At 35.9% G+C, this 12,483-nt stretch overlaps 2 protein-coding genes across 5 annotated transcripts; one reads left to right on the top strand and one right to left on the bottom strand.

The window, feature by feature from the left end:
• Nucleotides 1-522: 522 nt before the first annotated feature.
• LOC105779960 (chloride channel protein CLC-b) lies at nucleotides 523-4,160 on the top strand. 3 transcript variants are annotated; one of them, XM_052629555.1, is made up of 7 exons: nucleotides 523-899; nucleotides 1,005-1,205; nucleotides 1,298-1,475; nucleotides 1,840-2,372; nucleotides 2,548-3,697; nucleotides 3,786-3,899; nucleotides 3,995-4,160. In XM_052629555.1, exons 1-6 carry the CDS (start codon nucleotides 700-702, stop codon nucleotides 3,879-3,881), a joined length of 2,358 nt encoding a protein of 785 aa, XP_052485515.1. In that variant the 5' UTR covers nucleotides 523-699; the 3' UTR covers nucleotides 3,882-3,899; nucleotides 3,995-4,160. The 3 variants fall into 3 exon arrangements, with proteins under 3 accessions (XP_052485515.1, XP_052485516.1, XP_012459445.1); XM_052629556.1 differs by having other exon boundaries at nucleotides 3,976-4,160; XM_012603991.2 differs by having other exon boundaries at nucleotides 3,786-4,160.
• LOC105779961 (uncharacterized protein At3g27210) lies at nucleotides 2,880-7,970 on the bottom strand. 2 transcript variants are annotated; one of them, XR_008195285.1, is made up of 4 exons: nucleotides 7,138-7,970; nucleotides 5,771-5,851; nucleotides 4,892-5,557; nucleotides 2,880-4,530 (listed from the first exon to the last, which is right to left on the bottom strand). XR_008195285.1 is itself a non-coding variant. In XM_012603992.2 (3 exons), the coding sequence occupies exons 1-3, from the start codon at nucleotides 7,316-7,318 to the stop codon at nucleotides 5,094-5,096; spliced, it is 726 nt and encodes a 241-aa protein (XP_012459446.1). In that variant the 5' UTR covers nucleotides 7,319-7,970; the 3' UTR covers nucleotides 4,743-5,093. The 2 variants fall into 2 exon arrangements, 1 of the variants encoding a protein (XP_012459446.1); XM_012603992.2 differs by lacking the exon at nucleotides 2,880-4,530 and having other exon boundaries at nucleotides 4,743-5,557.
• Nucleotides 7,971-12,483: the final 4,513 nt, after the last annotated feature.

Here is a 12,483-nt window from a genome sequence, read left to right as displayed (position 1 = left end):
TAAGGCCACCCTTTCCAATATCCAAGGGTCGGATTTTTGTCCACCGTTAGATCTTTAAACGTTATATCCAAGTGGGCTTTGATTGAGATGAGATTGGTTCCCATCTGTCATGAAGAACACCCCCCCCCTTTTTAATTATCAATTTGTGAACAATAAAGAGACAAACGCCAAAGCAATAAACAACCAATGTGAACATGAATTTATCCAATTTCATCTTATTCTATATGTTGCAGTAAATTTCTGAGTGAGGACTTCATTATTGGTGGGGCCAATTTTGGAGTAAAAATGTGGCCTAGTTTGATTGTAGGTGGGCCAATTTTCATCCATTTGAACATACTAAAGATCTGAGGAGTGATTTGCGTGATCTGCATGCATGGATTATATGGTCAAAAAAAGAAAAGCCAAATAAGGGATTATTTAAAAGGATATTTATAAAAAATAAAAATAAAAATAAAAATTATTTTTAAAAATAGAAAAAATTCAAAAATGTTATATTAAAGACCAAAAATGGTTAAACTTTCTTTAGCTAGTGTGTATATCGTGCAACTTCATGTGAAGAAAGATGGGTTTAAAGTAGGACAAAGAAGCTTAAGTCCTTACTATAAAGTTTCAAGAGATATAAAAAGCTTTTGCTTCCTCCTTAATGCTAATCCATTGCCATTCAAAAGCCAACACTTTTGTCATTGCCTTCTTTGATTGATGGAGGAGGATTCAAACCATTTGGCAAATCCAGAAACACCCCATAGCTTGGAGGCTGAAACTTATGAAGAAGAAGAAGGAAGAGATCCTGAGAGCAATTCTTTGCGTCAGCCACTTCTCAAAAGAAACAGAACCCTTTCTTCCACTCCACTAGCCTTGGTTGGAGCCAAGGTCTCCCATATTGAGAGTTTGGATTATGAGTAATAATCTATATATACACATATATTTCTAAATTCTGAATTTTCTTCTTCTTTGATCATTGTTTCTGATAACATCTACTGAAAGAAAAAAAAAACTTGATGCAGGATAAATGAAAATGATCTTTTCAAGCATGATTGGAGAAGAAGATCTAAAGTTCAAGTTTTGCAGTACATTTTCTTGAAATGGTCTTTGGCTTTCCTTGTTGGATTGTTGACAGGATTGATTGCCACCCTTATCAATCTTGCAATTGAGAATATTGCTGGCTATAAGCTTCTTGCTATTGTTGGTTTCATAGAGGAGGGCAGGTAAGGACTTTAATGATCAAAGACTAAACTTCAGTTTTACATCCAAGATTATCTGAATTTGATTTTGATAATGACTAGGTGACTTGATGCAGGTATATATCTGGGTTGATCTTTTTCACTGGGATAAACTTTTTTCTGACCTTGATTGCTGCAGTTCTCTGTGTGTGTTTTGCCCCAACTGCAGCTGGTCCTGGTATCCCTGAAATCAAGGCTTATCTCAATGGAGTTGATACTCCTAACATGTTTGGTGCTACAACATTGCTTGTCAAGGTTGGTTACCTTTTCAGTTAGAAATGCCTGTTTAAAACAATTATGGACGGTAGAGATCGATCAGATCCGGCATTTCAAGAATTGTTTTCTGTCCTATAGATCAATTGTGGGGTTGCTATTGTGCTTTATGCTTTGCTGCTTTTGTCCGGGATTTAAGGATTGGAGCAGTTTCACTTTAATTTGTTTCTTAATTTGGATCCAGTGAGATACTTTCACTTTAATTTGTTTCTTAATTAGTGTGCTGGTAAATTTGGATCTAGTATGAGATACTTTTACTTTGTTTCTTTATAATTTGGATCTAGTATGAGATAGTTTCACTTTAATTTGTTTCTTAGTGGTGCTGATGAATTTTGTAAAATTGTAGATTGTTGGCAGCATTGGAGCAGTTTCTGCTGGTCTAGATCTGGGGAAAGAAGGGCCTTTAGTGCACATTGGGAGTTGCATCGCTTCATTACTAGCCCAGGGAGGGCCTGATAACTACCGCATCAAGTGGCGTTGGCTTCGCTACTTCAACAATGATCGCGATCGCAGAGATATTATCACCTGTGGTTCTTCCTCGGGTGTTTGTGCAGCTTTCCGTGCTCCTGTGGGAGGTGTCCTATTTGCTCTCGAAGAAGTTGCAACATGGTGGAGGAGTGCCCTTCTCTGGAGAACTTTCTTTAGTACAGCAGTGGTGGTGGTAGTGCTAAGGGCATTCATCGAAATCTGCAACTCTGGGAAATGTGGCCTTTTTGGAACAGGAGGGTTGATCATGTTCGATGTTAGCGATGTTAAAGTCAGCTACCAAGCCATGGATGTAATCCCAATTATCATAATTGGAATCATTGGTGGACTTTTGGGAAGCTTATATAATCATGTTCTTCATAAGGTCCTCAGAGTCTACAATCTCATTAACCAGTAAGATACATAATCCATCTTCCTCTTCAATTATGGTATCACATCAATCCTACAACTACATTGATTTATTTTGAACATATTCTAAAAATTTGATAAATGGTCAATGAGCAATTCAAAATTAATATAATTCGGTTTGATTGCTTGATTAGTAATCAATGTTTTTAATCTGTTGCAGTAAGGGGAAAATGCATAAGCTACTCCTAGCTCTTGGTGTCTCTCTTTTTACCTCAGTGTGCCAATACTGTCTCCCATTTCTAGCCCAATGCAGAGCATGCGATCCATCTTTTCCTGAGACTTGTCCAACAAATGATCGGTCTGGGAACTTCAAGCAGTTCAACTGCCCTGATGGCTACTATAATGATCTAGCCACCCTCCTCCTTACCACTAATGATGATGCTGTTCGAAACATTTTCTCAACCAACACTACAAATGAATTCCATGTTACCTCCATTTTAATCTTTTTTGCACTTTATTGCATCTTAGGACTCATTACTTTTGGCATTGCTGTTCCTTCTGGTCTCTTCCTCCCTATCATTCTGATGGGCTCAGGTTATGGTCGACTTCTCAGTATGGCCATGGGATCATATACAAACTTAGACGAGGGTCTTTTTGCTGTTCTTGGTGCAGGCTCCCTTATGGCTGGCTCAATGAGGATGACTGTGTCACTTTGTGTCATATTCCTTGAACTCACAAACAACCTTCTTTTGCTGCCAATAACTATGATAGTCCTTTTGATTGCCAAAACTGTTGGAGACTGCTTCAACCCCAGTATCTATGAGATTATACTGGAACTTAAAGGCCTTCCTTTCCTGGATGCAAATCCTGAACCCTGGATGAGAAATCTCACAGTTGGCGAGCTTGCTGATGTCAAGCCACCGGTAGTCACTCTTTGTGGGGTGGAAAAGGTTTCACGGATCGTGGACGTATTGAGGAACACTACACATAATGCATTCCCCATCGTAGACCAGGGTGTGCCGGTGCCAGGCATGGTAGCCACCGGTGCAACCGAACTGCATGGACTGATCCTCAGAGCTCACCTTGTTCAAGCCTTGAAGAAAAAATGGTTCCTGCCAGAGAAAAGAAGAACTGAGGAATGGGAAGTGAGGGAGAAATTCAACTGGGTTGAACTTGCTGAAAGGGAAATCAAGATTGAGCAGGTGGCAGTGACCCGTGATGAAATGGAAATGTATGTTGATTTACATCCTCTCACCAACACAACCCCTTTCACTGTGGTGGAAAGCTTGTCAGTGGCTAAAGCCTTGGTGCTGTTCAGGCAAGTCGGACTCCGGCATTTGCTCATCGTGCCAAAGTATCAAGGTGCAGGGGTCAGTTTACTAACCATAAACACTTCTCTTCTTTTTCATGCTTATTCTTCCATTTTTGTACACCTTACTTACAAAGTTGCTTCTGCAGGTAGCTCCTGTAGTTGGGATCTTGACCAGGCAAGACTTGCGGGCTTACAACATTTTGAGTGCCTTTCCTCATCTAGAAAGACCCAAGCTTTCTTAAGGGAAAAATAAAACAAAAGTACAATAGCAGATTTGTTTGAACCACACATATTTTTTTTTTTTGTTTTCATCTTTCTAAGTTCAGTCTTCCACAGTTGCACTCATTTTTTGCAGTTTTTTTTCACCTATGGATAGATCAAAGAGAAGAGATTCAACAGCCGTGTACAACCTTGTTAAGTTGCACCAATTCTTTTTCATAAAGTTTCAGTTAAATAATGAAGATATTTTCATTTGATTAAGAACAGAGCAATAAATGATATAGATTGTTTTCTTCTGTTTACATCTTGCTGTCCTCTTATGGCAACATGTGATGAAGCCGAGACCAATGCTAACTTGGCGCATCCTTCACAACCACTTCCGTACTATGAAAGCCATGTTTAACACCTCAATCCCACATTAAAAACTCAAGACACATAGACTTAATCTCACACTTGTGAGACAAAAACCGCAACAACATATTGTAGATTGGTTTCAGGTCTCTACAGTCTGATCTTACCACTTTCTAACTGTATTAAGTCCGAAGAGTTCCGAAAAGTAAATGCACAATCTATGCCCCTTCGTTACTCAAGTTTGTTTCTTCCTTTTCTTCTTTAGGGTCCTTTTGAACACAGCTAAAACAGCAATGGTGCAAGAAAACATCCCAAAATTACCTTCAATGGATAAATCAACAAAAGGTGAAGAAAGGGCTTACTTTACGACAGAAAAATAAGTGTCCATCATGTTCAAATTTATTAAGCAATCAAACACAAACTTTGAAGGAGCAATATCTTTGAGTGTTGAGAAAGAAAGTTAAAGCATGAGCTTTTCAAAGTGCCAAGACCTACTAATCAAGAAGCACAATTAATATTTCACAACCCTTAAGTTACTTAAGATATATAAAAAATACTTTACATAATATATATATGAAATTGATTACAAGGGTCATTTACAAGTTTTCCTTTGATTCTTTTGCATTTTTATCACACAATACCTGTAATGTTATAAACTTCGAGTTGAAAAGAAAATTAATACCTTCAGGTTGACTGAGACGATATACTACTAATGGGCCAGGCAGCTTTTTTTCATTGCCCTGAATCCGAAAATCCCATATTTAAGTAACCATGACACCTAGACTCCGTTAATTCTGACAAAAATTTGAAGTCATCTTGAGCAAATGATCTCTGGGAATCAAGATCCAGGCTTCTTCAATCTAATTGCTGGTAGCAGATGGAAGTTACGGCTTATTGTTTGCAGCTATTGCAGGGCTCATCTTCTTCTTCCTCTCACTAAAACTACTGCATGAAACCAAGCTGGGAAGGCAACACTGTACGGACCTTAATGGCTTCTCTTTAAAGATAGGGTTATCTCCGTTCACAGTCCTTTCACTACTGCAGCAAGAGTTAGCTCCAGAGACATAAGGGGTACCATCTGCGGATTTTGGAGGTAGTATGTCTTGGATAGTTGGTTTGACTATCTTTTCATTGGCAGTGTCCTGGTTGCTTGAGGTATTTGACTCGGAAGTATCGTGGTCATCCCTAATGCTCTCTTGGAATAGTTCAACCAGCTTCTTTTTCTTTCCCGATGGGGATGTTTCAGAAACTGACCCTGGAGATCCATCATCACCGACTTTGTTAACTTGAGATGTCCCCACAGAGAAGCTCTGATGAACTGGGGTATTACTATGAGAAGGAGTAAAATCTGCACAGAAACATACAAACATTTTGAAAAATGATTTGATATTAGAGCAGGAAGGACTATACAGTTGCTCTGGTATATATTCATAAAACATCCAAGGCAACATTATCACAAATGATCACAAACAACCTAACTTATGTCATGAAAGCTTCTCCGTTTATGACCATCATATAAGCCTCCTAGATCAATGAATTCAAAATTTTATTATATTCATACCCCCATTGACACTAACGAAATCATCCTCACAATCTGAATCGAGATACGCTCGGGAATCAAAAAAAGTTTCATCTTTACTACCTGCAAAACAAAAGAACATTTTAGCTCAAGGAATTTAGATTGCTAAAAAGGATGAAGTTGATTTAAGAACTACATCATCACAATGTACAAGGATGTAACCTCTTTGATATTCTACAAATATAACATCACTACCAGCAACCCTATGACTCATAAACAAGTATGAATGGTACCGAGATAGTCCACAAATTGCCTTTCTGGTCTTTCTATATTCATGATAATGTCAAATTATTTACACCAATGTCCTTAGAAAAACCTTAAAACTCTTTGTTCTTTCATAATATCTAGGTGTGGTCCATGCATCAACAAGCTTTCCATCAGAGGCTGACAAATCTACAACAGGATGTGTACTGCTCTCTATATGCAGAAATTAAAAAATGGGCCCCCTATAATGTGCACCTTCAAAAATCAGACAAAATCTTAAAATTGCTGACATGTCTTTATGCTATTACTATTCCACATCACAAGGTAAGGTATTGAACAAGGGCGTTTCAATCCATCTGAATAAAGATCCACCCCAAAAGTCTAAGTTAGACCCCAAAAATTCAGAGATTTAGGAATAGTTGGCTTCATTACATCTTATATTAGATTTCTTTTTTTGCAAAAACTACAATACGGAAGAATTTTCTTGCAAGACAAGCTACTTCTCTGTAACAAATCTCATATGAAACGGGAAGGGGGGAAATGGAGTTAACTAGTAAACATGAACTTTTTTTTACTTATAAAGAAATCTCAACTCTAATAAATAAATTTAAGCTAAGATAGACGAACTTGCAGTAAAACAATGGTGAAAATGCTCTGAAATGTCACCACGCCATACTCTATTGTGCTATGAAACAATAACAAGACCCCACAAATATAAGAAAACCAAAAAAAAAAAAAAAAAGGAGCCACCATGTTTATATCTCACAATCAACAAAGCTAAAACCAATTTCATTAGGCATATCATTCATGGCACAGATTGAAACATAATCATAAAAATCAATAATTGGGAGCATCATTATTCATCAAACCAGAAAAAAAAAACCTTTCTTCTATTAAAAAAGTAAATAGTCTACTAGACATCAAGATCAACACGTACTCAATTTCAGATCTCACATTATCGAAATAAAACATCATTCCTGAATGAAAAAAAAAACAACCTTTGTACTCTTTTTTTTGCTCAAAACTTTGTACTCAATTTATGATAAAAATGTACGACAAGAAATAAAAAAAGATTGCCTTTATCTCATAACGAAGCAAACTAATTCCAAAAACAAGACCAAGAAAACCAAAAAGAAATCAATTACCTAAATCTTTAAAAGTAGAGGAAGATTGAGATTTAAGTGCAAAGTCACCATTGGCAGCAGCAGGTTTCTCTTTAACAGGTGAAGGTGGAATGATAAGGCTATCTGTTTTAGGCTCTAAAGAAAGCCCAAGTTTCATGGCAGACTCTTGAGAGCTCTTATGCACTGAAACACATGAACCCATCTCTTTTTTTTTTTCTTCTCCCACTCTCTCTCTCTGTCTCCAACTCTTTAGAACCACAGCATCCCACTTATTTTACCAATGGACTGTGCAACCCAAAAGGCAGAAGCAAAAAGAAAATGGGAGAGAAAGGAAAGAGAGCTCTTTTTCTTTAGCGTTATGTTAAAAAAGAAAGGAAAAATGGCTTCTGGAAGAGAAAGTGCTTAGTCTTGAATCGAAAGGGAAGTTAGCACAACAATTAGCAAGCAGTGCTGGAAATAGTTTCTTTTTATTACTTTTTGTTCTTAAAATAAAATATATTTAAAATAATCAAATTGGACCATAAATCCGACCTGTCCTAGATTAGCAAGAAAATTCCAAACAGAAAGAAAAAAGAGAGGAAAGCAAATGGAATATGGAAAACCCACTGAGGATGGTTGTGGCTATAGTACCAAAAGATAAGAGTTTTTGAAAATCAAAGCAATAACAAAATTCTAATCAAAAGAAAGAATTATATCTCTTTTGTTTGTATGCCAACACCGAACATCTCCAATTGCCATTGTCTGTCTGTTTGAGCTTCACATTCACTAAAAATATCACACCCTTCGGAATATATTTAATCAATCAAGCTTTTCAATCATGAATCATGGAGAAAATATTTATTAGAGATTTATGATCGGCCAAGCCATGTGGCTGCCTGGCGTGATCGTTTTTTGTTTCTTTCAAGCTTTGAACTTTCGAGATCAAACCATGTGATATTCATATGAATGATTCACTATAATTTGCTTTCTTAGGCCCAAGACTGCAAATCCACTTTCCTTCCATCCAAACAAAACTTAAACTTGGGCTCCAAACAATAAGAAAAAGCCTAAAACTTGGACCCTATTTGATGAACAAGAAAGAAAATGGGACTTTGGAGCTCACTGGCTTCACATGGATATCATGGTAAAAGCATTTAGCTTTGCTTTTCATGGATTCTTAAGATATGAAAAAGAGTTTCTAAATTCTAATCTCCTTTTCAGCTCTGGACCTTTTTTTCTGCAGGATGGGTATGTTTCATTGCTTGGTAAAGCTCTCTCCTTTACTTTTTTGGTACATAGTCTTCACTTTTTTGCTTTAGTTATTATTGTGATTATATCTGCTAATTGGGGTAAGTAAGTTCAAACTTTGTAATATTCCACGACCTTTATGTTATTATTGTGATTATATCTGCTACTTGGGGTAAGTAAAGGTCAAACCTTGTAATATTCCACAACCTTTTTGCATTGGTTACTTCTTGAAGAGTACCATTCCTTAGGAACACCATGTTCATGCATTAGAGCAATGAACACATGCTAAAGCCTTTGTGGATTTGTTTTGCAGGTGAGATGGTGGGTTAGGGCCTTCAATAAAATGATTTGAGATTATTGGTGATAATGACCTTTCTGAAGTGGTCTATGTATGTACAAACCGGCCTGCAAAGATAATTGAATGATATTATGGAGACATGGTTTATTGGTTGAGCTAATCAGAAATAGTGATTTAAATCTACCAATTGTTGTTAAGACTGATGAAGAAAACCCAAATTAATTTCAGAGTCGTTGAGCTGAAACCTGTTATCTACACACACTGTTTCATCTTTGGATCAAATTGTTCCATCCAGGTGCTTTCAAACAAAAACGAGATGTCCATTTACGTGCACGCACGTGAGAGGCATACATTTATCCTCGACAAGAAACGATTCTTAAATGTGTCTGCTATGCCATGCTCCAAACCTAAGTCCCATATTTTTTTGTTGTTAAATTATGCATAGCTTCACGTGTATTCACGTGCACATTAGGTTCTGTAAACCTAGTTTTATGGATGTTTGAAACTTTCAATGCAATTTCAATTCTGGGTTTAAAATGAAAAAGCAGTAAACCCAAAGTTAAAAGCTCTCCTAAAATGCAATAACTTCACTTGTTGAAGTGAAGAAGTGGCCTTCCAGGCAAGAAAATGGAAGGGGAAAAAATGGGAAAATGAAAATTTTGTTGATTTACTCCTTTTGTTCATTGAAGTTGAGAGAGCCAAAAGTATAGTAAGGGTTCCATTGACAACCTGGAGTTGCAATGATGATTGATTGATTCATGGGTGGGTACGTGGATCTTGTCAACGTAGGAACTTCATGCCAAATTTGACCTATGATTCGCTAGCCTTCCTATCATGCCCCAACTTTTCGTTTCAACTTTCATGGACATATATATCTTCAGCGGATTGATGTCATCCTCTTTATGTTTCAAAATTTCAATCATTTCCCCTCATCCAACTTGCTTCACATACTACCATTGCTTTTTCTCCATCTTAAATGCATTTATTATTGTGTAACAAATTCTATTGCCATTTATAAGAATATCAGCCTTTTTCTGATTGTGATATAAGGGGAATTTTATTTTATTATTTATATTTTCCTAAAATAGGCGTTTTTCAAGATTATTTTTATAATTTTTTTAGCATTACACAACTTCAACATCTACCGATTTCGAGGTACATATCAATAATTTTTGAAGGAAACTCAACACTCATAAGTATCATGAAATTTAGTATTTATGTCAAAGAATCCTTACGGAATCTAATTTTCATCATTTAGGACATGATAAAATAATTATACTTTGACATTGACTCTATTGGGTGTTTAGGTCATGATCAATTTTTTAGATTTGTTAACGTTAGAGTTTGTGTGACCCGAATCTCATCACTTGTTGAAGAAATAAATGCAGTGGCAAAATAAGGGGATCTATGCAGGTTCAATATGCAAAGTGTCAAGTCTGTTAGTACTCCATTAGCAGTCCACTTTAGACTTTTATCGACTTTGTCTCCGCAATCAGATGATGAGATTGACTACATGTCACGTGTTCCATATTCTAGTGCAGTGGAATCTCTCATGTATGTTATGGTTAGCTCACATCCAGACTTATCATATGCAGTTAGTGCAGTTAGTAGATACATGGCGAATCCTGCTAAAGAACATTGGAAAGCAGTTCAGTGAATTTTCAAATACTTACGATGTACTACTGATGTTTGTTTATAGTTTGTAAGAACTAAAGATGGAGTCATTAGGTGTGTTGATTCTGATTTTGCCGGATACCTTGATAAAAGAAGAACACTCATAAGGTATGTTGATAAGTGCTAAAAGTAACATGTTTTAATCTCATTCTTAATGCATTTTTAGATTATTATTCGATGTTAATGGTGAATTTTATGCTCCTAATATTTTAAATTCATGTTTTTATACTTAGGAGAGCATTTGGGAGCAAAAAAGAGTGAAAAACGAGCAAAAATTAAAAAATCGGAGCAAAGTACAAGAGCCACATGGGCTAACCCCTTCCACATGGCTTGGCCACATGAGTTGCCACACGACCATGTAGCAGACCATACCGATTTTGCAAAATTACACTCCAAATAGTGAAAAACGTGATTTTTAGGTTTTTCGGGCTTTCTAAGACATATATATGACAAAATAAGAAGATAGGAGAAAACTGTCATAGAATATTTAAGAAAACAACTCGAAAAATATCATTGAAGCAGATTCTGAAGCAGATTTTTGTCAAAATTGAAGACTCCCCGTTGATTTCTTAGAAAGCCATCATGAGTTTCTTTATTTCTTTCGGTTATACTTTGTCTTGGATGTTTTTATTTTCAAGCATGAACTAATTTTCTAAATACCTAGTGAGATGAACTTTATGATGGATTCTATCTTTTGATTTTTATTTTACGCAATAAATACTTAGATCTTGTTCTCAATTATGTGTGCTTAATTCTTGATTTGATATTTCTAGACTATTGATTTATGTTTGATGTGCTTAAATCAGAGGAGGAATAGACCATGTTTAAGAGTAGATCTAGTGTAATTGAGTAGAGTTGCATGCAATCCTAGAAATAGGACGACATAAATCTACCGGATTAGAGTCAAATCTAATAGGGGAACCCACAGATTGAGGTAATGCGATAATAGGGGTTTTATCTAGAAAGAAATTTCAATTAATCAACCTATAGTCAGTTGCCCTTACTCTCGAAAGATATATTAGCATAATTTAGGGATTTTTACGAATCAAGATGCTAAGTAAAAAAATTACGTAATTTAGATTGATAGTAACAAATGAAATCTAGGTGAATTCTTTCCTAGGTATTGTTTCGCTTCTTAGTTATTACTTGGTTATTTTTGTGTTTTGTTTTTTTTCGTGTTCATTAGTTAATTAGTTTAGTTAATTTTAGTTTTTAATTGTTCACTCAAAATTATCGGTTAAATAATAGAAAGATAGTAATTACTAGTACTTTTAGTCTTCGTAGGAATGATATCTATGCTCACTGTAGCCATACTATTAATTGATAAGTGCACTTGTCTTAGTTAAAATTTTAGTTAGTTTCGCGACACATCATATGTGTTTACTATTGGGGGTGCGTAATCAGTTGGAAAGCCACTTGGTAGACTATAGTTGCTTTATCTACTACTGAAGTTAAGTACAGGGCGATTATTGAGGCTTGTAAATAAGCTATTTGGTTAAAGAGATTCTTTGGTGAACTCAGTAAAGACCTTCAGATCAATACAATGTTTTGTGATAGCTAGAGTGTCATATTCTTTACGAAGGATCAAATTTTTCATGAAAGAACAAAGCACATTGATGTTCGGTATCATTTTGTGCTTGATATTATTGCTCGTGGTGATATTGTTGTGAGCAAAGTTAGTACTCATGATAATCTTGCAGATATGATGACTAAGTCACTTCCTATAACCAAGTTTAAGCATTACTTGGACTTGGTTGGTGTTCATTATTAAAGAATACCCCTTTAGGGGTTTTGTGGAAAAGGTGGAGAACTTGTTTGTTGATAATTCGTGTTAAAGTGGAGATTGTTAGAGTTTGTGTGACTCGAATCCCATCACTTGTTGAAGAAATAAATACAATGACAAAATAAGGGGAACTATGGGGGTGAGAGGCTAAGGGTTGTACAAGTAGAATCCATATAAAACTACACTTCTTATATTGATTAGAACATGATTTTTTCAATCCTTAAATAGATGTAGTTAAAACTCCTCTTCTATTATTCGTTTTTCAACATTCCTCTTGTATCATTCCTCTGCCTATGGTTTTTTTCCAAAGGGGTTTCCACGTAAAATTTGTGTGTTCTTATTTTTTTTCTTATTTTTGCAATCATTCTATTGCCATTATCGACAT

This window comes from Gossypium raimondii, chromosome 4 (genome assembly GCF_025698545.1).
Source record: "Gossypium raimondii isolate GPD5lz chromosome 4, ASM2569854v1, whole genome shotgun sequence".
Taxonomy (NCBI): Eukaryota; Viridiplantae; Streptophyta; class Magnoliopsida; order Malvales; family Malvaceae; genus Gossypium; species Gossypium raimondii.
This window is presented reverse-complemented; position numbering and strand designations above follow the sequence as displayed.